Source organism: Glandiceps talaboti, chromosome 2, assembly GCF_964340395.1.
Source record: "Glandiceps talaboti chromosome 2, keGlaTala1.1, whole genome shotgun sequence".
Classification (NCBI taxonomy): Eukaryota; Metazoa; Hemichordata; class Enteropneusta; family Spengelidae; genus Glandiceps; species Glandiceps talaboti.
Genome location: NC_135550.1, coordinates 21,607,617 through 21,634,566, shown reverse-complemented (window position 1 = coordinate 21,634,566; position 26,950 = coordinate 21,607,617). Strand labels below are relative to the sequence as shown.

Here is a 26,950-nt window from a genome sequence, read left to right as displayed (position 1 = left end):
AATTCACAATAAATCATGATATTTAAAAACAAATATGTTCTGTATTTATTTTTCAGGTGCTCTTGAGAAGTATGTTGACATCCTTGATGCCAAGTTTAAGAGTCAGTTACTGATGAATGTGTATGCTGGTGTCAATAACAAGAAACCAGATGATCCTGACATGCAGGCCTTCTTCAAATTCAAGATGTGGCTGTAAAATTAACATAACATAACAATACATATCGACATTACCATAAAAACAGTATGCAAATTTTGCATTATAGCTTAATGTTAGTTGTATGATTTTGTAAATGGCTACAATGTATGCAAAATGTTTTGTGTGTCTATTATTGAATACATAGCATTAATAAATGATGTATGATGAATCATACCACAAGTGATGGTAACAGTATCAACAAGGGATAAAATGACAAGTTTTCAGGGTCAAAACTTTGAAAATCATGAATCATTAACATTGTCCACGACAAAGGTTTGTCATGAGAATTTTTTGTATACCTAATGATCCTACACTGTGTGCATGTAAACAATTTATCATCTGGGGAGAAGAGAAAGTGTCTGATAAACACAATGCCTGCTTAGGGGTATGAAAAGGGCTATTCGCATATATGCATGTAACTGTAAGATTTTAAGTTTCATTAATAACGCAGGTGATAATACATGTGATTTGATTTCTTTTACTTTGCCGTCCATTTTTGAGTATTAATAAAAGTACATAGAAGTCCACCGAGAGGTAAATTACAGACCATAATTTGCTGAACGTACAAGAGTCCTTAGTTTGTTTCTTTGGTACTCAGAATTACAACTAATCTTAATTACAAATCAATTTTTTTACACTAATGCAGTATGAAAGAACTACCAAAGTAGACTTTTTTTCTCTCTTGGTATCTGCAAAATACTGAAATACTGTTTTGTTGCCTTTAAGTTTAAGAAAAACAGTTAGAGTTGATTCTTGATTCTTGAAGAAAATTGCTAAATGCTATCCGTCCATAATTCTATCTATGCAATACATTCTATATTTTCACATTCCTTGAAATCAGTCTCTGTCCTTTGTACCCAGTACTTTCTTATCTGTTTATGGAAATATTGTAAAGTCAATAAATTAGTGATTTACCTTATAGAGTCTTGTTGGCTTTAGTGTTAATTCCTGAATCTCAAAGACTAATACAATGCATGCAATATATTTCTCTGTGTGATAGTACAACGTAAATAATCTGGCTGTTGTGTTTATAATCTTAAAAATCATATGTTGAGACTTCTTCTTATAGGTCTATTTTATTAAAGTGTGTGGTTGACAGTAGTACATTACATGTAATTCATGTCAGTATTCAAATGTAATCACTTTTTCAACTTCTGATTTAACTTTCTCGTTTTATTTTTACAAAAATCAACTTGCATCATGATATTCCATAAATGCCTTACGTTTGATAATATTTGATATGTCAGTTACTTCACACAGTATTTGATTGCCATGGAAATAAATGTGTTAAATAAAATAATACTAAATAAAGACATTTACACAATAGATAGTACCAATGAAAGGGTAGTGAACAAGTGAGAGTAAACATGATAATCATAAAGTACATTACATAAAGTGTTATATAACAAAAACTAATGAGACAATGACACTGGTGGTGGTCATCTTGGTATTAGTAATATAACTTAGTAATAAGAATGTTAATTTGCTGTAACAGATGTCATTTAACAGTTCAGTCTGGTAGTTGAAGTATGGTTGATACAACATGTGTGCATATCTTTATTATATCAACTAGCAGAAAATTAACTTCTGTAAGGAATGAACCGTCCAATTTTAATCTGCCATCCATGTAATTCAAGGTGTATTTGCATTAAGTATTATAAAAAAAATGAGAATAGAAATTGTCAGTGTTTATGCCTTACAATAAGGATCATGACACTTCATCCATTCATCACCAAGACAAGTGTCATACAATTAAACTACTTGGCAATTAGTTTTACATAGGTCTCAGATTAAAATAATTACAATCATTTCAATTACAGTTTATATTTGTGCATGCCTTGATTAGAAATTAACTCTTGTATGCAATAGTTTAGCGTTATTACATACCCTATGAGTTCATGTCCTTAGTTGTTTGTAAGTGTAGTATAGCTAATGTGAAATGTATTTGCCAAAGATGAAATATGTGTGTTACTCAAGTTGTGTTATGTGTTTGAGCAAACTACAGATAATGATAGCTGTTGTAAATCATACTTTCCAATTTTAGTGTTTGAACCTTTAACAACAAGAACATATTAATATACTGAAATAACACAAATGTGTCAATGGTAGAATGAAATGTAATAGTTTGTGATACCAGTACAAATGTGTATGAGATTGCAAATCCATACAATTTGTTGTATTCCTTTTTTTCCCGAACTAAACACAAATTCACTACCAGCATGTAGTAATTTACATAACCAACAAAACAACCAACATCTATATGACAAGTTTCAAAGTACTTATCTTTGCACTTAGATGTATTTAGATTCATTTTAATATAGGAATAACAAATTCATAATTTTTTTTCTATCTATGACGAATAAAGTAAAAGATTTTATTTGTGTGTGTGCTGTATATATATTGGTTCTCGAGTACATATAATTGTAAATGTCTGAAGTGTTTGCTTTTCTTGACTAAATAAATCAATTTAGAATATATATATATCACGCCTTATTGTCTTTGTAGAAAAGTGGTTTAGTAGGAAAACTAACTTCACTATAAACGGTATTGCATACATTTAAAAAGAGCTTTGATAATGAATCAAAACTAACGGTACGATTATTGCAGCTATTAAAGAAGAGTTGTGTATAATTTACAATGTATACGTGACATGGATTGCATTGATATTTATTTGTAGGCAATTAACAGCAGGATATCTCGACATAGACTTGTCTGTCTGGCTTGAAAACCTGTATAAACTGTTGACAACAAACGGGTTGTTACGTCATGTGTGTGTGTGGCTGGTGCAACTTTTTTCAGAACTTTCCGTACATAAACAGATCTGCATATGTATAATGCCTGCGGTGAAAACTCTCATGAAGTCTCGACGAACACGATAATGGCGCGTTCCAGGCACGTGGTTTGTGACGTCATATTGTTATTGTCAGAAGGAAGGTGACCTGGGCTTTACGGTGACGATACACGGTATAAATTGTACCCGAATTTGCGATAAACAACACGCTACACACTTCTTGCAACTACGGTAAGTTGAAGATAGATATTTCAATATTATCATGTCAAATTTAGGAGTGAGGATCTGGAAGCAGGGTCGCGTTTTGTGATAAAATTTAAGGACAACATACAAATCCCTTCTCAGTGTTCTAAATATGCAAAATGACTCGCCTCGACGTGTTATTGAACAGTCTCTTGTGAATTTCCTTTGTTTCTAACCATTTCGGCCGACAAATACACGGTGTGAAAACAACAAATTTAAACGAAAATGATGCGAAGTTAATTTACCCGGACGGAAGTTTGGGTTTTCCACGTCAAAGTTAACGTATTATTGAATGAAAAAACATGTTCTATGACAACAGAGTACAGTCCCCGATCGAACGTACATCGGCCTTCGATTTTGTGTACATTTGTTTACATATTCTATGGTGCGAAGCCGAGGTCATGGTGATAATTTTCAATGATACCAAAGTCATAAGACGTTGTATTTGTTCTAAACTGTTTCATAAATGTCTAGTCAAAAGAGAAAATGCACCGGAAATGTTACAAGGAACTTATTCCGCTAAACGTTGTGAAAACATTTGTTAATTTGCATATTCAACATTGTAAATGTAAATATGCACACATCCAATATGGTGATTTAAAGTTCCTACTTTGGAGTTCAACCAATATTAACGCTGTTCATAATTCATGGAAACTGGGTGTGGTGTAATATCACTTACGTAGTTGTGTTCTGAATCATTATGAATATTAATCTTTGTGTGAACTGCCCAGGTCTGTAATAACGTGTGACCAGTGATACAAGGTCATTGGCCACATATGAACTGGAATACAACATTGCATAAGCCTGACTGAGCATTTATCAACTGATAGCACTGTGATACAAAACATCTAGCTAAACTCAGGATTGTAGACTTATATTGACAAGTACTACAAAACACTGGTATTTCTTCATTTCATATTTAGGATTCTAGTTGTAATCAGACAGTACCAAGATAGCTTGGTTTCCTGAATCCGTGGGGTGATATTGTCATTAGTTTTGGTTTACATGTATCTCATTGATACTTTGACATTGATGCATACATCAACACCAGCTGAGCTTTATCCCCAACACATGCTGATTCATTTAGTGATTCATAACTCACAATAAAATACTTGACAGCTGTAACTATTGTAATGTATTGCATGGAATATTAAACGATTTAATTGTCATTTGTTTTATTCAACATGAATCAGAATTTACATGTGACGCGGCCATTTCTTACAACATCAGGTATTTAACCAAAATCTCAATGTGTCATAGAAAATACTTCTTATTTCAAACATAATAACACAATTAGTGACATTTGTGAAATGAAAAACAGAATGTGACATGTTTTCATTTATCAGAGAGTCTAGATATTAGATTCCTGTATCATGATGGGATTTATGATGGTCTTAAAAAACTGTCTGAAAGGTTGACGACGTGAGTTCATATTTCCCTTTATAATATATGTGGCATTCCATCTCTTGTCAGTTTGAGATTTATCTTTCCTGAAATATTTTATAAACTCAGGTCATTGAATTTCATCCACTCAGGAGTTCCTCCATATTTGATTCTGTCATAGACCATACATGTGCTAAGGATCAATGATGGAATCTATGTATACATCATTTCCAATTTGTGATTGACCACATCTTTGACTTTCCTCCACACAGAGAATTCCCCACTGACTCTACTGAAGTCCAGAACTATGGGTCGTATATTCCTGGATCATATAGGAGGGTCACGGTTGTTTTCATGCGCCAGTTGTGATACAATACTTACAAACCGTGCCGAGCTAATATCAACAAGATTTACTGGTGCCACTGGTCGGGCGTTCCTCTTCAGTAAAGTGGTGAATCTAAACTACAGTGAAGTCCAGGATCGCGTCATGCTTACGGGCAGACATATGGTACGAGATGTGTCGTGCAAAAACTGTGATGCCAAACTAGGCTGGATTTATGAGTTTGCCACAGAAGACAACCAAAGATACAAGGAAGGCAAAGTGATCCTAGAGAGAGCTCTAGTTACGGAGAGTGAAGGCATAGAAGAACACATGGGAGACTGAATTCAATCTAGCAATTAATAGTTCTTGATATAGTTTTATACGAAAAAGTTCCTCATTTATGTGTGATGGCGGGATGGCAAGACACGGAGGTTGTTGCCAGATGGTGATTGTTGCTGGAAGTGATCAGTTTCCCCACTATAACAAACATTCATACCATCGGACTATTTTACATGAAACAACCACAAACCACAACGACTCAATTTGAGATTGCTATCCCAATAACAAGTGTAAACAATTATGAGATAAAATGTTAAAATGGTTGAATCAATGTTTTCAAGAAGAAGAAAAAGCACAATTTAACGGACAAAAGAAAGAGAATTGTTCTTTTGTTATTGTGTAGTCTTGATAAAACTTATTAGATTGCAGTACTTGTTGAAATCAAAACTATGATGGATGGATGAAATATTTTTATTATTATTATTATTATTATCATTATTGCTATGATCCTATTATTGCATGTTTTTGTTGCATTATTAACACGTCATTCTTCATATCCTGTATTTATAGCATATTATCAAAACTGTTGCATCAAAACTGTACATTCACAGATTTCATAACGGTCTCAATGTTCCTTTCTGTTTTAATTATGAATACGGTAATACACAAATTCATCCATAACAACACTTGCTTTAAAGGAGGACGATGTCGTACACCATATACAGTAACTGGTATTATACATGTACTTGGATAGTATGTGCTACCTATTCTAGGTATTGTCTGAAGACATTTGACTTTTTGCTTGCTTGTGTCTTACTGGAATTTAGGAATGTCACATATGTTCCTGGTAGCATAGGGAAGTTAAGACATTATGGCACAATTCAGATCACTGTAAAATGTCATTCTAGTTAGGGAATGCTTTGTCAGACTCAGAGATGTGTCAGTCCCAGATCATTTGTATAACTGTGACATCACATGTAATTTGCATAACTGCTACTTCATTTGTAAGTGTTACCATACCACCAGCTAAAGCTTTACATGTAATAACATCAAACAGTTCATTGGCACTATCAATATTTTCACCAAACACGTACTTGTAAAATTTAAGCAGCTGTTCAAAGTCTTGTACAGTGTTGAATGATTTGTGCTGTGGTATATATAGTGCCAGGGGTTTGTTACATGTGTACCAGTCATTGTGTGGATTCAGTGCACATGCATGATATTCATATGCACTGCAGTGCAATAATGAAAATATTACTGTATACCTGTATGCAAACGATGAGCACAATGCTTTCCATGTATATGTGCACAAAATCATACGAACGCACAGTTATATTTTAGAAATTTCCTGTTTCAAATAAACATATATAATGATATTAAACATAAGCCCCATGACACATGAGTGACAGTGTGGGTACTCCAGATACATGTATTTGTATCCACACTTGTGGTATTTCTGCTGCACTTTCACTGCTTTGCTCATGAAAGTATAGCCACAGAGAACACTGCAAGCACTTGTGCAAATACCCCGAGTACACCGTACTGGCGTTCATGTGTCATGGGGTGTTGTCACAAAATGCCTGATAGTGCTGCCATGTTAATACCATTGGCCTGTGGAATTGTCAGAAATTCACAAAAGTGGATGTCTGTTAACAAAAAAGTTTAATGTTTTCTTTAATTTAATTTTAACTGTAATATGAATTGAAATGTCTATTAATAATTCTTTCTTTTTCCAAAATGAATATTGTTGTGTAGCTGCAGAAATTTGTACAAAAATAAAGTCAAAATGATTGATTCTTTAATATAGAAATAAAGTGAAACCTCAAATAAAGTACTGCTAAGCTTGTTCAAGCTGGATAAGAAATGCATATCAATGTTGCTTGACTACTATGTTCAGTTGTACATAGGTAATGTACAAGATCATTTACATGTACATGTATGATGTAGTATGTACTGAATAGGAAGGATTCTCGGACTTCACTAGTAATATTTACCATGCTAATACATTATAGTAGATGACTTGAAGACTGAAATGATGTAGACCTTTAGTCTGTAAAATATACCATGTTGGGGCACACCGGCCAGCCCTGATGGGGGCAGAATGACGTGATATATCTTACAGGCTAACTTTCCTTGTGATATGTAACCCGTCTTTCTCTTTTGTGTGATTAATCTTGCTTGCTGTGTGACTTAATCTGTCTTTTTGCCATGTTGATGAACATTGTCACGCTGTGTACTTTCAACATGTTATTTATTACCTGACGACAGTGATGACATAATTGCATGGAAAGACTGATGTTGTATTTGTTTGATGGAGACGAAAGTCAACTAAGAGTTCTGAAGTTGTTTGAAATAACTTTAAAAAAGTATTATTTAAAAGTTGCAAAAAAGAGAAAAAACTGAGGGTATTCAATTCAGGCCTCTTAGACTTGTATTGTAACAATGATTTGTTCATCATAAAGAAATCTGAAATCTGAGATTGTGTGTATACTTTCAAGTATGGGGGTTTCCAAATCTGACCTCGTCTCAACCCTGAACAGCTTCTTACTTTGATAGAATGGGAAATACTGGTAAATGGTGAGAACTAGTCATGTTTTAAATTTGGATGCTTCACAATCCAAAGAGGATAAAAGAGATCAATAGAATGAAGTTGGAACCAAGTGTTTTCTAAAACATTTCGTGTACATTATACATAGCAATGGCGTGTTGTAATTTGATGGTGCTGGAGATATCACTATGATGATTTATAGGACTACCATTTTCAATATAATATCATTTGCAGCTGTTGTTACTTCTTCCCATCTTTTCAATTGTTGTGATAGATGTCTTTATCCAGTCATCCATTTACACTCACTCTTTCACTTCTATGTGTATATGACAAAGCCTGTAAATTATTCGCCTTTTTTTTAGCAAGTCACTATGATTGAATTTGAAATTGAATAATGTACATTAATGTATTTGAATACTAATGAGCCTCAGATTGTGGACTGGGTATGTCACTTCATTGTGCTGGTTATTTTCAGGCATTTCTGTATTTGTGCTGTCTTTCTTACCTGACAGTTATCATGTCATGTGAAGGTCAAAGGTCAGTGCTTTTGCGTTTCCATACCAACAGTAATGTCAAGTATTGCTTTGATATATAAATTGACTTAGATTGAAAATAATAAAGTGTGCTTTTCTTTATTTCTGACTTCCTGGAGATGATTGAGATATATTCTAGCTAACGAAATTCTGAAGTGAAATAGTCCCATCATTTCATTGAAAATTTACTTCCAAATAACGTTGCTTCATTTTAACAAGTCCAGGTGTTTCCTTCCTCCATTTCTACTGTCTTCCAATACACGTACTATGATTTTCTGTCACTCCAAGTCTTCTTTATGTGATATATAATTATAGATCTGTTGGTGACTGTAACCTTTGGTTTGAAGTTTATAGTAATCTTAGGCTTGGGTATTTACATCCTATAAATAGTGAGTTGATGTTATGATGCAGTTATTGGTGGCACGCCATTAGATCTAATTGTAGTTCAGATTGTTAACCTCAATAATTGCTTTATGTCGGCAGATAATTGTAGCTATTGCCAATTATCATTTTATAAGGTGCTTACACACATCAAGTCTGGTAATAAAGGCACAACAAATTAATATCTATCCCAGTTAGTCTGTATTCAGACATAAATTATGTTTTGTTGTATTCCTGAAAAAAAAAAGCTTCGGGAATAACTGTTGACAGTAAATCCCAGCATGCATCAGCTCTGACCTCTGGAAGGGTGAAGTCAGAATGTCAGAAATGGTGTTTTGAGCCTTTGACTAGAAAACATCTTTGTAAATCATAGTGTATGTGTATATCACTAGTCCAACCACACCTTGTCATGAACAATTTTCTCATACGACACCAAAGAAACATCTTTCCAAATACCACAGCAATCAACTCAGCAGTTTTTGACCATTAATTAAGTCAGTCTCACACACACACACACACACACACGCTCGCATACATACAAATTACACCTCAAAAGATCCAAATACCAGAGATACCACCAACAAATGGTTTCCTCTTTTAACCATTTTATTGTTAAAAGCCAATGTTTTGGCAACAGTTGACGAATCTTAAATTACTTAAAAACTCTATATAAGCAACTTAAAAAGTGGTTGAAATTCTTGATATGGGGAGATTTGAAGTGCTCATAGTAACAAGGTAAATCTTAACAAAAAAAAAGTTGTGTCCTTATTTCCCTTCTCAGCCCTAAAATACAACAAGTAGAAGTCAGGGTATTTCCATAAATTATTTACAGTTTCACAAAGTCTGACTAGTAATTCTTGTGTGTGTACATATGTGTGTGTGTGTGTGTGTGTGTGTGTGCTTTACAAGCAATTTCTCTTTCTATAAATATCAAAAAAGTGTTGCCAACGAAACTGTGAGGTTTAATTTATACTATTAGTCAAATATTCAGTGAAAAAATAGTTTTTTACATTTTTCCCCCAATGTCCATGATTGTAGATTACAATAAAACTTGTAAAGGTGTGTGTAGAAATACATCAAGGATGGCATTGTGTCTGCACTGAAAAGTGTAAAGTTTGATATCAAAGGTATGACACACAGTAAATGTTTTATACATTATACAACTTCAAAAAAAAAGGGTGATGACGATGTGATTTGTGATACTCCATCTCAATATAAACAGCACCCTCTAGTGGTGCAGGTGTGCAACTGAGTATAAACACACTGGTGAAAGCTCACTGAAGGAACTACTGTGTGTTGTTAATATTGGCTTAATTTAATTTTTGCTGTCTGCTTTTTTGTTGATTTAATTCAGATTTAATTCAACATTTTCCAATTTACAGTAATGAAATGTATGCATAATTCTGCATATCCATGAATTTTGATATGGTGGATTCAACAACCAGTAAAATCCCAACCACATGTCATATATGTTTTAACACTTTGAGTATGGCAGCATTTGTCTCCAATTGCATGCCTTCACCACTAGTGTGCTAGTTTACTGCAAAGATGTTGACTAGTAAGCTACCATGGAGTGATGAATGTTGATCAACTATAGTGTACAAGCAAATCTTTGTGGCTAAAAGTGGACAGAACATTAAAACTATTAGGATGACAGTTCATTGCAGTTACAGATGAGTTTTGACCACACAGTATTCCTTTGATTATGATGAACAGAAACCGGGTTATTGTATATGATTGCAGACATCATACAGTGATGGATCAAATGCAATGTACATACAGTGTTGTAATCATAGGTTTATAATGCATTAACTCAATGGTGGAATGGTTATTTGTAATATTAGTTTTAGTTTGCCTTTATCAAAACTAACAGTGTCACAGTGTAATATTAGTGTTAGTTTGCATCTGTCAAAACTAACAGCGTCACAGTGTAATATAAGTGTTAGTTTGAGTCTGTCAAAACTAACAGCGTCACAGTATAATATTAGTGTTAGTTTGTGTCTGTCAAAACTAACAGTGTCATAGTATAATACAACTTTAATGACGAATAATGGTTATGGGTCTATATTCTTTGCTAAATTCTGGGTAAGTTTTTATACTGTTAAGTCACACATTTATGTATCTGCATAATACAAGGAATCATAATGGTCTGTATGAGAGACCTGTGAAGGGCAGTGTACATGATATGAAACTGCTTGACTGAACATGTCCTGTGCTGTTGACTTCGAAGATATAACATATCTAAGGAATTTAAATCTTGGTGGAGCATTGCTTTATGATATCGTAATACTAGTGCAATATACTATATTATACGATTTCTCAATGAAACATAGGCATCAGGGAGAAAGATGATCATCACACAGGCACAGTTACATGGTTACATTACAGTGCCCTCATAGTTACATGTCAGAGACAGCGCCCTCACAGGTCTTTCATACAACAATTCCACTGTCGTTTTTAAAATTCGAAGTCAAGTATTTCCATGAAAGTAATTAGAGCAACTATTTGAATTTTTACAAATGAGGCAGTTGATGCATTTTCATCAATGTTTGAAAATGGTGTATATAAGAAAAATTTACACTATGTACAAGATGACCACGATGATCATTAAATCACTCACTTCTCAACAGGAGTTCTGAATATACAAATGGCAGAAAGAAACTTTTTTATTTCAATTTCAGAAAAGCATTTAAAGATGATATTTTTTTTAAGTTTCGCTTTCAGATTGTCCGGTATTTTCAATTGTAACAGTTGTCCTATCATGTGATGATGATTTGACTGGTATGGCCACAGATGGGGTTTGTAAATAGTTTTCAATAAAGTCATCGGCTTCAAGAGTTGCTTCGTCTTCAATGCTTTCATCATCCGTTATCTCGGCAGGTAAATCTTCAAGGGTATCAAGGTTATCTAACGTATTCAAAACATCTGGAATATTTTCCATTGATCCTATGGGTGTTTCATACTCAGAATCAGAGTTGTTTTCAGAATCACTCTCACTTTCCCCTCCAAGTTGATATTTTTCATCATCATCATCAACCTCGTTGGCAGAACCATGTGTAGATTCTGAAGTTGACTCTGCATTGTGTTTGTCGTCTGTCTGTTGGAATGATTCCATAGACTCTGAAGCTGCAGTAAATACTTCAATGTCTCCCTGGCTTTCTGACACATCATCAGGATCAGCACCTTCAGCAGCTTTTCTCTGTTCTTCTATTTCTTCCTTGGCATTCCTTCTAGGTATCGGTCTGTCCATGGCCTCCTGCAGTTCCCGGAAACGTTCCTTGATAGATTTCATGATAACTGGCATTAACTCTCCGTCCTCTGAGCCGCTTGTCGTTCTAGATCTGGATGAGTGTACAGATACGGCATCATCTTCTCTGATATCTTGTAATGATTTTCCTACACGAGTATGTAGTGGTGATGTTTGTGGTGTGTGGAGTGGTGACGTAGTATTACTACCATGTCTTGAGTTCCTACCTTCACTGTCTAAGCTACAGACAGAAGATGCATCACTTCCATCATAGAACTCAGACAAAGCTCTTGTTTTAGTTACAGTTTTAGATGTACATTTCTCCAACTCCATTCTTCGTTCCTTGATTGATTTAAATGGTAAGTCCGGGAAGTCACTTTCCTGTTCAAGTAACTCTTTTGTTCTGCTACTCAAGGACCGCGGTATAGTTGGTGAGGACATAGCTTTCATGATTTCCTCAAAAGTCGAAATACTTTCTCTGACTGATTTCCTCCTCGCAATCATATCCTCATCACCCTCCTCCTCCTCCTCCTCTTCTTCCTCATCTCTCTCTGGCTTCTGTCTCAAAAGGACTGTATCCGGGATTCTTGAAAACACAGGTGAGGAATCTTTGAAGGCGGATTCGAATTCTGATTCTGTAATGATTGTAGTTGGTTCGGACCATGAAAGCTTCAAGTTTCTATTCATGGTGTCCCCCTGTTTAGCATACCTTGCCCCGATACTGGCACCACCTTGGGCATTTTCCCCTCCAAGTAGACTAGCTAAACGCTGTTCATATGATTCTTCAGTATCTACTCCACTGTCTGACACAGTCCTTTTTTTGATAAATGATTTACTTGCTTTGTGTTTCAACCTTTGGCTGTAGGCCCTCGCCAGCATGTAAACTTTTGGAGGCTTCTGTTCTTTCTCAGGAGTACTTGGAGGAGAACTTTTAGTGTATGATGGTGATTTTGCTTCATCTGATGATATAGAAATCTGTTCTAGATACTGGCTTGATCTTGGACTTGGTCCAGGGCTAGGTGTTTTATGACCTGTTAGCCGTGATCCCAGGTTTTGTAGCATGTGTTTGATATTGTCACTCAAACTTTCACTAGATGATGTTGAGTCTACTCTGATATCAGTCTGACTGCTGCTGGCAGAGTGTTCTTGCTTTTGTTGTTGTTTTTGTTGTTGTTGTTGCTGCTGCTGTTGTTGTTCCTTTTGACTACTATTTGCTGAGGCAGGAAAACTTGGCACACTTTTCTTTGATCGCTTGGAGTTGGCAGCCATGTATTTTTCTAAATCATCCACAATTTCTTCAGCCTCTGCCGATAATTTCTTTACTCCACCTATATTTTTATCAGATGTCACATTCACTTGTATCTCCTCCTGCTGCTTGGTTTCTGTTGCAAGGTTAGGTTGTGACTCTGTTGCAAGGTTAGGTTGTGACTCTGTTGCAAGGTTAGGTTGTGACCCTGTTGCAAGGTTAGGTTGTGACCCTGTTCCAAGGTTAGGTTGTGATTTTGTACTGTCACTAAGTGATCGACTAATGGGTATCCGGGTAGATGCAGCTATAGTTGCTGCCAGAATATCATCACTGCTATGTATATGGTGATGTTTAGATTGTTCTTCAAGCAATGACATTACTGTCTCTGATTCTTCAGCCCCAATCAAGGTTTCTTTGACAGGTGGTGGTGTTGGTAGCGGAAATTCACTATCAATCATTGTCTCCTTGCTTGGCGATACCTCAGGTGATCTGGCAGATTGAGGTGATTTAGGTGATTTTGCTACAGGTGATCCCATGCCAGATTTAGGGATTATCAACTGAGATACAGCATGCTTAGGAAGATGAGATGAATCAGAATAGTCCTGTGAATAATGGGTACTATACATTGTAGTCACTGACTGACTGTGTGCAAGAATTGTTTGTTGACTACTTCCGGCATCTGTTCTTTTCACCCAAATATCTTCACTATCCTCCATACTCTTTTTACTCTGCTCTGCATACTGCTTGATTTTGTCTGTTCTTTTGATTTTAAAGATGGAATTCCTCAAGCTGACCTGCTCTAATACTGAAGTACTACTGCGATAATTACTGGGTACCTGTGTTCCAGTTGGTCTTCTCCTAGGTACAGTATAAGCATCAACATGTTTACCTGCAATATCATCTGTACTAGTGGTTGCTGCAATGCCAACTTCAACACTTCCTTTCCCCTCTATCTGTGCAGCAATATGACTGGTTTCAAAATCTTCTTCTCCAGCTGCCAAAGGTGCTGATTCCTCTTCAATAATAGAATCATTTCTAGGTAATGACTTCCTCCTGGATGTAATTTTGGGTTTGTGAGCTCTGTCGTCATGTTGATTAACAGACTTAGAGTTGTCACTTTTATTGCTGTTACCCTTTTGTTCAAGTCCAGAATTTGATGTCTTTGAAGAGCCATGTGATTGATCTAGTCTCTCTCTTGAACTGTTAGCAGAAGATGCTGCATCGGTAGAGGTATCTTCATCTTTCCTGAGTTTATCAAAGACAGCTTCAACTGCTTCTACCAAGTCTTCACTCCAACCAACACTATCTCTTGTATTAATCTCAGTTACTTCAAGTTTTCTACTTAGTCTTTGAGCCCTAGGACTGGCATCATCTCCTCCTGGCAAGAAAATAATAAATACAGAATCAAATCTACTCTTAGCAAGTTCATAATACTTAGATGCTAGTAGATCAGACTTACCTAGTTGTTTACTAGGTTTACTGTCGTTGGACAGACTGTACCCATCACCGAGTAGAATATCTATCTGTTAACTAGATTTACAGATCTCATCATTGATCTGACAGTTTGCTACACTTACTGAACATGTCATTGATCGGACTGTGTATGTCATTGATCAGACTGTACATGTCATTGAGCAGACCGTGTATGTCATTGATCAGGCTGTACATGTCATTAAGCAGACTGTATATGTCATTGATCAGACTGTACATGTCATCGAGCAGACTGTGTATGTCATTGAGTAGACCTACCTAACTTGCAGTTCTCACCATTGATCAGAAGGTTCATGTCATTAATCAGACTGAACTAAGAGTTTACTACACTTACAGATCAGACTTATCTATACCTAGACTTACTTTAAATATCACTGATCTAACTGTACAATGTCATTGGTCAGACTTACCATAATGTTTACTAGACTTGCTGGGGCTTGATTTCTCCTTGGGAGCTGCCAAACTATCAAGACTTTTACTCTTCAAACTATCACTGCGTGTTAAACTCCCTGATTTCCTAACAGCCTCTTCCTTGCTCATTTTCTTGTCTTTACTTGATTTGTCTGAAAATTTCTGGAAAGTTACAAAAACATAGGATTCCCTGAGTTGCAATATTTAATGTTTAAAACATACCATTTCCTAACTCATAATCTGAATTGCATGAAAATGCTGGATACATAAATCTGTGCGATCATCTGTAAAAGGTAGTAATACCTAATCTGGGTTGATCAGAATAATTACATTCATGCAAGGACTAGAGTAACATACTTTTTGGTTAAAGACGACATGACAGGTTGTTCACAGTAGTGATTGTCCCACGTTTATCAATGAAACAATACCACATTTCACATTCAAGATACAAAATAATGTAGCTGGTTTGCAACTGCCCTTTTTATAAGACTTTGATGTAAGGATCTCTCACAATTATATATCTGACCATAAACAATGGAAACATTGTGGATTATTCATGATGACTTACCAGTCCCAGTGATGTAGTTTGTAGGGATGCTCTTCTTTTGATGGGAGATTCACTTTCACTTTGGGTGTCCATCTCAGTACTGCTGTGACCCGACTGATGTCTGGATTTCTTCATGCTCTGAAATGACATAATTAAACGTGGAATAAATAACAGGTAAAGAATATCCACCGAGTGAGAAGTCCTTCTAGTTTATGTGACAACATGTGATGATGGAAGCCAGTGAATGGATTATAAGGCAATGTAGACTATTAAAACATACTTCGTTATAGAATATGTCAGTTCAAAAGTCCACTGTGAACAACCCTCTTATGTGCAATCATGCTATGTCAATATAAAGCCATCTGTAGACTGTATTATGATTTTAACTGACTACAACATTCCTAGATGAAGATGGCTACTAGTAAACACCATATTACTAATATCTGCTTTATTACATTGTTTGTTGATGAAATGATCTTTTGTTGACTACAATTGGACTTATACACCATTATATACATTAATGGTTTACTGTTCAGTTTATTCCTGAAGACTAAACACAAACTAAATATGTTTTGTATTTCATACATATCACACACAGTTCATAGGGATCATTTCATACTCAGTTGTTGGCAGGAAGCTGTGACATCAGTCTGCCCTCTATTAAAGCTAATTTGGCATGTCACTGATGCATAGCAGTTTCTTATTACACACTGAAAATTGGTGTTCCCTATCATCTCTTACTATAAGCAAGTTCAGGATAAAAAAGGTTTGTGATCCATTAGGTAGAATGTCCATGTCACTGGTGTTGTGCTGCACTAGCTCTTGTCTACCATGAGCACTAGCACAGTACAGTACAAATCCTGAACTCACCCCATTTGACTGACTTGCAAGAGGCACACTGCCTGATATACTATATCTAAAAGTTGTTTTCTAATACTTAGTCATTTAGATTCACGGCAGTTGACTACAGAAAATATGTGGTATAACATTCTTCTGAGGGCTACTGTTAGTTTCAGCATACAGGGGACAGTCTATCCTGTGACAACCCTCTGCCATGCCTCTATTTACATCACCACATCACTCATAGAAATAGAATACAGAGTTGTTGATCATCTGCTGGGAATTCACAATGCCTGTGTATTATTACAAGTATAGCACTTAAAGTATTATTTGGGGTAAATTAGGTTTCAACTTTCAAACCAACTGAGGTTTTCAGATAACATTTAATCTATTGTGATATATACAAAGACTGATGTAATAGGTTACAAAGAGTTCAAAACAATCACCATAGTTGTGGAAATTCAACCCAGGTTATACTACCCCATACAGAGACAAAGTTTAGTCCTGGGGCCATTCCATCCAAAATGAGTATATTACCTGAGTTAACACATGTGCATTATAGGATTTCCCAGGATACTGTTTAGCCTATAGGCACATTCCCAGCACTCTTCTACGTTAGTATGTATACAGTTTACAATGTATTTTAAATTGCTCACATGGTACAAAATAGACATGTTTTCATTTCAGTGTGCCAGTTATAAAATTGCTTTGCCCTTTTAGGTTATTTTTTGTAACTCAACAGCCTAGCAAACTTAGGGATACTATTGTTATTCATTCAATAAAGATGAAGGGAGAAATACAGAATGACATCCACTATTTTGTTTCACATGATGGATATATACCCTAAAGGGGACTTTGTCAAATAAACTGTATCCCTGTATCTTTACCAATGATGATAAATAATATCTCAAATAAAACAAAAGTCTAGTATTACATAGGAAATATGATATCATTTGTAACAACTTCAGTGAAATTGGAGAATTTTTGTAAACATATAGGAAGTGATAGTGTTTGCATGAATATATCATTCTGTCACTTACTAACATAGCAATGGTAAAATTGCACAGTCATAACAAAAACAGATATGAAATGCATGATACTTACACTTCTAGGGCTGATGATATCAGGTTTTTTCATCCCTAGTCAACAAAAAACACAATAAAAATGAGGAGTTTGACAAAAACCACACAAATATCAACTAAAACATGTATACTTTGTGTGACGTTGATTAAAATCAAGACAATCCCAAGTGGGTTGCTAAAAATATCTGGCATGTGTTATGGTTAGTGTAGTGCTACAGGCAGTAATCATGCATCTAATGAATAGCAATTGTGTTCCAGATACCCAAATCTAACACCCCAAAACATTTTGAACCCAATACCCCCCCCCAAAAAAAAAAATTTAAAAAAAATCAACAAATATTTCTGATGAAAGTTTTTGATGCATGGATTTTTGCATGCTGAAATAGTTAGCAGATTGGTACATGCACACACACACACACACACACACACACACACACACACACACACACACACACACACACACACACACACACACACACACACATACATACATACATACATACATACATACATACATACATACATACATACATACACAAACAAACACAATGTGTATAACATAATAACTGCATGGTTCTTCCTATATTCAATATTCTACTTAGCATAATTGGTAAAGTGAATTTCTTACAAGCACTACATTCTGATGATGGTTCTGATAATGATGACTAAATGACCAGTTAGCTCCTACTCACCACTGATAGCTATTTCCATGGTAGCAGGGATAAACAAGAAATACAGCACATGTAAGAAATATATTTTACATTAATATAATAAGCATTTGTTATACACATATATGTATACAACCTGTGAATCTGGACATAATTTCCTCATTTCGATTTGTTCTGGTTTTCATACACACAAACATGTATCAATTCTGAATCACTACATAAACTGTTATTTGTTAATCTTTATCATTATGAAATAACTAGAAACACACATTTAATTGTTAACATGCCAAAATGAGGGAAAAATTAAGACAATCTGTTTGTCTGCAAACAGAGGTAAAAACATCCAGATTTACAGAGTAAGTTGTTAAATTGTTAGCAATTATGCTTTCTACTGGAGCACAAGTACTAATGACATCCAGGTGATCTAACATTATTATGCTAATGACAACCAGATGCCCAGACATGATTATGCTGATGACATCCTGGTAATCAAATATGCTAATAATATACAGGTGGTCAAAGAAGATTATATTAATGACATCCAGGTGATCTGCAGTCACTAATGACATCCAAGTGCAAGTATCTTTATGTAGTGGTACTGTATCTCACCAAAACATGCAGTTAAATCTATATTAAGTGTGTGCTACATATGACCCATTGGAAATGTCTATCACTACACACCAATTTCATATATACTACAGTAAGTTCCATTTCTTTACTGTGATAACAAGGCATACTCCAAAACCACTTCACACAGTACACATATCGGTACTTTCAACCAAAGTAGCATTTTTAATATGTAAGTGAATACTAGTATACAAAATCAAACATCATTCCAAGGAATACACATCATATATTCAACATGTACAAAATTTTCCTTAACTTAAAGAAATTTTGGGCAAAAATAAGTGATGCTTATTCAGGTGGATAGTAAATACAACAAATTGAATATTTTTGAATACATTGGTCAAATTGATACATGCCACTTTTTTCTCAAACAGCAAAGATTTGCCAACACGAATGTACTCTGAAATATTTCAGCACTGCTTTGTTCTGTCTAAGATAAAATACAGTTGATGCTATCTGTGCCTTCTGGGCAGGCATAGAAATCATAAGTGGTATAAAACACTAAAAGATTCATATATAGCCCTGCAGCTGAGTGAAATAACATGCTTAGCTCAAAATGAAAAAGTAGCATGCACAGTGGGCAAATATGTAATACATCATGAACAATATGAATCATAAATCAAAAATTTCATTACAAATAAATGAAAGTTGATGGCAAAAGGGCATGAAAAGAATGATGTGAGAGTGGTGAGAACTCACCATGCAAAATGGTTCTACTTCCTGTTAGAGTGAAATACAATAGAGGAAAAGACATGAAACTCAGATGATATCAAATTTACAGGAAATATGAAAAGATGAATTACAACTTCACAATGCCAATATCCTTACCCCACCACATTCATGACATTTGGTATAGTTTCATTATAGTCTGTACAAAGACAAGTCAACTATTAGCAAAATGGGGGTGGGAAGGGGGTAGGATGGGAAGGAATGGCAGGAGGACACATTCCAAAGTTATGATATTTTTACTGATGAATGCAAATGGAAAGGTTGGTTATCCAAAATAACAAAGCAACTGAAAATGAAATTACCAAAGAGTTCAAGCGGGTGTTCACAGAAAGATTATTTTTAGCCCACAATAAAGAATTCAATTACACATTTTATTTCCTGATGTTCATATACAGGGCTACATAGCAGTTAGCTGACTGTCACTGAGCTTAATTACTATGCATGCCTCAATACGAGACAAAGCATAAAAGATACTTAGCAGTTACGCTTATTTAGAAAGCAGCACAAGTCTTTTTTTTATTAACAAACTTACAAGTAAGAGTTTACTATATGTCCATTCTGTTGGTTTGATTCTGGCAAATGAGTATACAGGGTTTATGATTACATCACTTTGTGACTCACCTTTAAGTTGTACAGAGCCTCGTTTCAGCTTTCGTGCAGTGGGATCTGATTTGTATCTTGGATTTCTTTTACTTCTTCTTTCCTCTTTATTCCTTGGATGGTCCTTCTTATCCAACAACTCTGCACTGTCATCAGATGCATAATCTATGTATACAATGGATACATACTAGTCATCATTCATATACAGTTGAAGTTATCATTTGTTATGTAAAATGCTGCATGTGAGAACTTCTTAGTATTTATTGTAACTTCGAGAATAGGGTGCAAGTCAACCTGATATGGATTCTCTGATGATGACAAACATTCGGAACTGATTGTCATTCTCTGTTTCAACTTTATTTTACAACACCTACGTATGTACACTAAGTACAATTTTCAGTCTAACACTGTCAGTAACTGTGATTGATTGACATTTTTTATAGTTTAAGCCTCTGGATACTATGTACTCTTTCTTAACCTTTGTATAGCATCTGGTCTCAAAATATGACTGTACATAGGTTTACTTACATCTATCTCTGTCCTGATCCAATATCACCTGCTTGGCATGTATAGGTACAACTGATGGATGGTTTTCAATTATCAATCTTTTTAATTCATGGGTCCATAGTCTTTTCTGTTCCATTGATCTTGCCTGCAGCAAATGCAACCAAACTCATATTAAAGTCAATGGATATTATCAACAAGGAGCCCACCTGTGGTAGAACTATTCTTACTGACTGATATTACTTTCTGGAAATAGTAGCTAGCTATACATTTATTTCATATACATGGTTCTTCAAAATTCACCAAAAGTCTTCCTATGTGTACTTTTTTTTATTCCTTCTTGTATCTTTCTATCATATATTGATTCATTCATTAATCTATACATAAATCTTTTCATCCATTCTACAATCATATTATTTAGCTATAATACATCATGTTATAAAATACTGCACCTGATTTTGAGTGTCAAGCACAAATTTCAGTCAAGTAATATGAAATTGACAATGTTTCAATTGTTTTTCTAATACACAGGGCTGCAGTGCAAAGATGTGAGGGAATGAAGGAGGAGCTAATTTGAACTCACCTGTATAACATACTGTATTTTGTTATTATCAAATGGAATGATGACAAACCACAGGGTGTCTCTCTGTACAACTTCTTGTAATACCATATTATTACACTGGAATTAAATCAATTAAAATGTCATCAGACAAACAGAACATTTAAGACTGTCTTGTAAACACACAAGTCTAATGACAGAGAGAGATGAGATTTGAATCTTATGCTAAATTATAACTAGTATCAAATAAAACTTCTTGAAACTGGAGGGAAGAATGTACTTCTTACTTTGATCATGAACTCTCTGTAGTACCCATAATAACAAATCTTGAGGCAATCTGGAGTAATAAATCTACAACTAAAACTTACCATGATTATTGCTTTTATACTGATTAATCCATCTTCTCTCCTTTTACCAATCAATAGTGCTTTCTCAAATAAAAACACAAATCTGTCGGCACGAGCACCAGCCATCCGGAAAACATCCTGTAACAAAAAGGCATAAGGTATTTTAGTTATCACGTGTACTGTTAATAATTCTTTCTCAAATAAAACAAAAATCTGTGGGCATGAGTGTCATTCATTCGGGAAAACATCTTGTGACAAAATAGTCATAAGGTCTTTTATCACACCTTTGCTGGTAGAATAATAAATCTATTTCTACTCATGGTTAGAATCCTTTATGCTTCTGTGGCTGCCTTTATGTTTTCAGCATTTCATCATCTATGCAAAAAGCTAGGGATGTTACATTCCTTTTCATAAAATTAGGAATGGAAAGGGCAAACAGGAGTCTGTATCACTTATAGAGGGTACATAAATTAATCTACTGAAGATATCACAATTGATATAAGAATAAATTGGAATTTTGATTTGGATATGTTCTAAAACTGGACAATAAATACTTGAACTGAAAAACTCTAGAAAAACAAAAATTAATAAAAGTACTGCGACACTGCAGTCTGATTATCCACACATAAATAATTCTACACAGCTGTTACCAATTCAAATCTTGTTTTGTTCATAAACTAAATGATGCAGTGGATTACTTTCACTCTGATTCACAGTAGCAGTTAAAACATCATTCTCCCATTGCCAAAACAACCAAACATTGCTTACCTCTAATACTAAATCTCCGTATGAAATCAACGATTCCTGAACATGGAACAAAGAAACATGATTTAAAAAAATTCCAAAAATTTATAATGTTATATTAACCATAAGTTGGAAACTATGGTGTGGGTATTGAAATCAGCTATCCCTGAATGAGGAACAAGGAAATGATACATGATAAAAAATTTCAAAATTTTATGTTACATTTATTAGAAGTTGGAAAATATGAAAATATGTGGGTATCGGTGATTCCTGAACAAGGAACCATGAAACATGATATGAAATTTTCAAAATTTATATTATAATGGTATATTAATCAGAAGTTGTAAAATATGACTTGGGTATTGAAATCAGTGATTTCTGAACAAGGAACAAAGAAACATGAAATGAGAGATTTTCAAAATTAATAATTTTATATTATCAGAAGCTGGAAAAATATGAATTGGTTATTACAAAGCTACATATTAATTTCACTTTATCAAAGATATGAAATTAATTTGATGATTGTGATAAGAACACAATTTCATATACATGTATTTTTGGAAGTTATTATGGTATACACCTACATCGGGATTCTTCTCCTGTTGTTAGATATTGACTATCTAATCTGTCACAGTACACTACCAGAATTATTTGTATAGCTAGATAGCAGACATATTGTAACATTGTGATGGAAGCAACTACAAATATTGGCTTTTATTCTGTCAATTGTAATGAAAGTGGAATTTTTAGCTAGACTTTTAAGTCCTTCATTTCTTTATGTTCATTGAAATCTGAAACCACACTTACATCCCATCCATGGAGTTGACTTTGTATTTCTTGTACATGGACAGCAGTCTCATGTTTTCGTTTCATGTCATTTATATATTTGGCTATCCTTGTCATGGTGGCTAGAGCTTCCTCTATCACATCAAAACCATCAGCTTTCTTGTTGAAATGACGGTGTATCTCCTATGAATGGAATAGCAATTTAAGTAGGGATAATCCTGTACAAAAAGGGACTATTAACGAGGAAAATGCCAATATCACACCTGCTTAATGATATATTTCAGATGACACAAAATGGACACATATAAATCAAAACTGAATTGTTGTCAGTGATAGACAATTACCATGTTTTTGGCTACTCAGAAATGATTCTTTTTCAGCTATTAGGGGAGGATTTATGGAAGCCATAAAAAGCTGCAAAAGTGATCTTTCCATTAACATTTTAAGACCACATAAAACAACTGTACACCCATTCATCTTCACCCCTCCCCCATCGGCATAATGTCTTTGGCTGAGCTCCATTTGAAGTAATACAATGCTATAGATAAACAAATGTAAACAAATTTTTTGAAAAATTTTGAAAAAAAAGTAAGAGGAGAAAGAATTTGGGAAATGTTAATGTACAAAAAAAGAAGAAAAAAACAACAACATTAAAGAGGTATGCTGATTAAATCAGCTGATTTGATGATGGCATGAGGCATGAGGATGAACAGACAACTATTTACCTGGAATAACAATCTGTATTTCAGTATTCTCTGCACAGGTTTAAGTAGGTAGGAACCCAATGGCAGTGGCTGCAACAGAGCAATCTGTCGGCCCTTGAAGAACTCCATCATTTCTCTGCTTTCTGACAGCTCCATTAGCACTGCTACAGAGCTGGGGTAGTTAGTACAGTACTGAGTGTACACTTTGAATTCACTATCCTGAAAAAATTCAATAACATATATATCAGTATTACTATCAGACTGGGTAAAGTCCAGTGACCAACTACAGTATTAAGAGTTAAGGCAAGGAATGCTGTAAATTGGGATAATTCTCAAAGGCTAGACCTACAGCATATACTGATGTGAAATACTAAATTTTCACTTGGAATTTATTTTCACTGTTTTCGCTGGTGTGGTTTACAGCTAAAATAAAATCCCTTATAAAAATACTTTTTTATTCAGACATACCATGCATACCTTCCTAAATCATTGGAAATTTAAGTCCGGGAAAAACACCCAAATTATCCTTCAAGTGAAAATTGAATCCCTTGAAAATATAGTATTGGCAGTAAGTCAATTCTGACATATGCAGGTTCTTTGTGTTTATGGAAATTTTACAGAACACAGTTATATTGGACAACTGAATTTATAACACCAAGAGCTATAATGAAATGATCACTGAAACTGAAAAAAATATGTGCTAGTCTCTCAACTTTTACAGGAATTCTCTCTATAATGATGAAAGAGAAGGAACTAAATGGAAGGAATATATAGTGGTAGCCTGTATAAATATATGATATTTGTGCCACGCTATCAGCCAACATTCACATCAATCATGGTTTAGAAGCCTGATACAGTGATAGGGCAGAACAACATGACAAGCTATCTTACACAGTCTAAATATAGTACAAGCTTTCATTCAGATAAATAGTTACTATTTAAATAAACAACATTTTAACAATATCAAGTTGTTTGTCATGAAAATAAAGCATTATGTAAGTCTATGTAGTAACATGTGTACAAGCCTGTCACATTGACAAACTCAGCAAGTTCAGACAATGGAATTTATGTCTGGGTCTCACTGCTATAAAATAATGACATACTACATACTGTATGTCTAGATTGGCCATTTATGTCTGGGTCTCATTGCTGCAATATATTGCTAATAGTTTATTTGATCATTTAGTTGGATGACTGACATCCATTGTCTTTTATTCTGATAATGATATATAGATGTAGATACCAGACAACCACAATGTATATCTGCATTCCAAAGTGTGAATTTCAATCAGTTTTTTTTGCAGCGAGACAGTGAACCTTGATATCTTAGTTACAGAACTGTTTTTTATTCAATAGTGTTATTGAATGCACAATCCAGGACCTAAATACCAGGAATGATACAAATATCGGCCTGGAATCTATTCTGGCCTTCAAAGTCAACAAACTACCTCAGCTGCGAGGGAACAACACAAATTCCATGCAGAGATATAGAAAATTCCAACTATATACGCAGAAAAGTAAGAAAGTAGGACACAAAATGGCTGTACTGAACTAGTGATAAAACTTTGTCAAATGAACAAATTTAGTGATTTTCAAAGGCAGAAATTTGCTCCCAAGGATATGTAATTTTAGCCAACTTCTAGATATTTTCTATATCACTGCTATGGTATTGATACCCCTGGTAGTGATGCATACATACCTTATCCACAAAACATTCAGCAACACTGATTGGATCACTATCACAACTTTCAAGTTCGTCTAATAAACCCCTGTCACACAAGAAAATCAGACAACAAATGCCTATTAGAAATTTATTTTACCTTTTATTTTTTCCAAATTCCATCTCTAATTATATTTTGTAACATGCACCAATATCTCATTGACTCATTGAACCATTTAGTCTTTTGACATTATATTTTTATGATATTGTTTCAATAAAAGTATGTTTTCATTACACACAACAGTAATGTTTTGATTCATGAGATGAAATGACTGACCTATGGAGATGACAGGGACACACATCAATAATAATTTTGGAGGTGGAGATATGAATACAAAGAATTTCAATTATGATCAAATGGAAATGTAGATGTCCAGCTGTTAGAAAGAATCACCAAATAAATATACACGTACACTATGTGTACTATACAAATATTTGTTCAAATTGTTGTTTGGTTTATGGGTGTATACAATGCAGTGTGATGTGGTATTTATTGGAATGAGATCACTTACTTGTTAAAGTTATATATTTCTTCTATATTTCCAAATAAGGCATTAAAATTTTCCGGTGATATGGGTAGCTCCGGCTTATCAAGAATAAGTTCCAGGTAACCCTGTATAATGAAAGGAAATGATCAAAGTTGACATACACCTGTGGCTGCCGATCATTGATGACAAATGTCAATATTATCCCACCACAACCACAACCTACATTCTGTGTGACTTATTATTTACATAGTGACATGACAGTGACATCATTCACAACTGTGTTTTAGGGGTTTTGCCCTCATTAAAACTGTGAAATGTTACAAACTCACATACAATGAGATTCCATCAACAGTTTTATGAGACTGACAATTTCCTTTCTCAACAACAATGTGTTATGACTATTGACGTCAAAGACCATACCTGTGGTATGATAGGCACCCACTTCCTGTATTAACCACTACATCAACAAATTTTAAAGTAGGTATAATAGGTTTCATCATGTGTGACAAATTTTTTGGGGCACTCCAAATCTAATAGACCGGACTTTCTACATACAGTATTTTTAACCTGAGAGAGACACCAAGATTTCTAGCCTGGAATCTATGTGGTTTGTGATTTTAAATTTTAGTTTCCTCCTCAACCAAAATGTAAAAAATCTCCATCCACATGGATTCCAGGCTGGAAACCAAGATTTCAAATCCCCATCCGCAAGGATTCCAGGCTGTAAACTGTAGTATCAAGTTGTATGTGATACAGTGGTAGTCATCATGTGTGTGAAATCTTCTATCCTGGAATCCTTTCAGATTTCACACACATGATGACTGCCACTGTATCACATACAACTTGATACTACAGTTTACATTATAAAGCAATATATTGTCTTAGTCCCTGGATAGTTTTTCTACAACCCTGTATAGTCTCAAAGGTCTACTGA

General features: G+C 34.7%; 2 protein-coding genes across 4 annotated transcripts in view; one reads left to right on the top strand and one right to left on the bottom strand.

Annotated features, from left to right (window-relative positions):
- Positions 1 to 3,107: 3,107 nt before the first annotated feature.
- The window catches only part of LOC144453545 (protein yippee-like 5), a 29,570-nt gene continuing 5,727 nt past the window's right edge, over positions 3,108 to 26,950 (top strand). Inside the window, exons 1-2 of one of the 2 annotated variants that reach the window (XR_013482420.1) lie at positions 3,108 to 3,218; positions 4,886 to 8,313. Coding sequence is in view for 1 of the 2 variants with exons in the window: in XM_078144859.1 (XP_078000985.1) it covers positions 4,921 to 5,277 (357 nt within the window). In the remaining variant the exon portion in view is untranslated. Of the gene's footprint in view, positions 3,219 to 4,885; positions 8,541 to 26,950 lie in introns of those variants that run through there. The other variant, XM_078144859.1, reaches the window with a different exon arrangement.
- LOC144453544 (uncharacterized) overlaps positions 9,276 to 26,950 on the bottom strand; it is a 42,430-nt gene continuing 24,755 nt past the window's right edge. For both annotated transcript variants that reach the window (XM_078144858.1, XM_078144856.1), the window contains 13 exons: positions 26,041 to 26,141; positions 25,508 to 25,577; positions 23,830 to 24,027; positions 23,126 to 23,287; positions 22,343 to 22,378; positions 21,596 to 21,712; positions 21,252 to 21,347; positions 20,693 to 20,816; positions 20,186 to 20,329; positions 17,563 to 17,597; positions 15,640 to 15,756; positions 15,071 to 15,233; positions 9,276 to 14,547 (listed from right to left, as the gene is read on the bottom strand). In XM_078144858.1, coding sequence (XP_078000984.1) covers positions 11,384 to 14,547; positions 15,071 to 15,233; positions 15,640 to 15,756; positions 17,563 to 17,597; positions 20,186 to 20,329; positions 20,693 to 20,816; positions 21,252 to 21,347; positions 21,596 to 21,712; positions 22,343 to 22,378; positions 23,126 to 23,287; positions 23,830 to 24,027; positions 25,508 to 25,577; positions 26,041 to 26,141 — 4,527 coding nt within the window. In that variant the 3' untranslated portion in view covers positions 9,276 to 11,383. The remainder of the gene's footprint in view (positions 14,548 to 15,070; positions 15,234 to 15,639; positions 15,757 to 17,562; positions 17,598 to 20,185; positions 20,330 to 20,692; positions 20,817 to 21,251; positions 21,348 to 21,595; positions 21,713 to 22,342; positions 22,379 to 23,125; positions 23,288 to 23,829; positions 24,028 to 25,507; positions 25,578 to 26,040; positions 26,142 to 26,950) is intronic.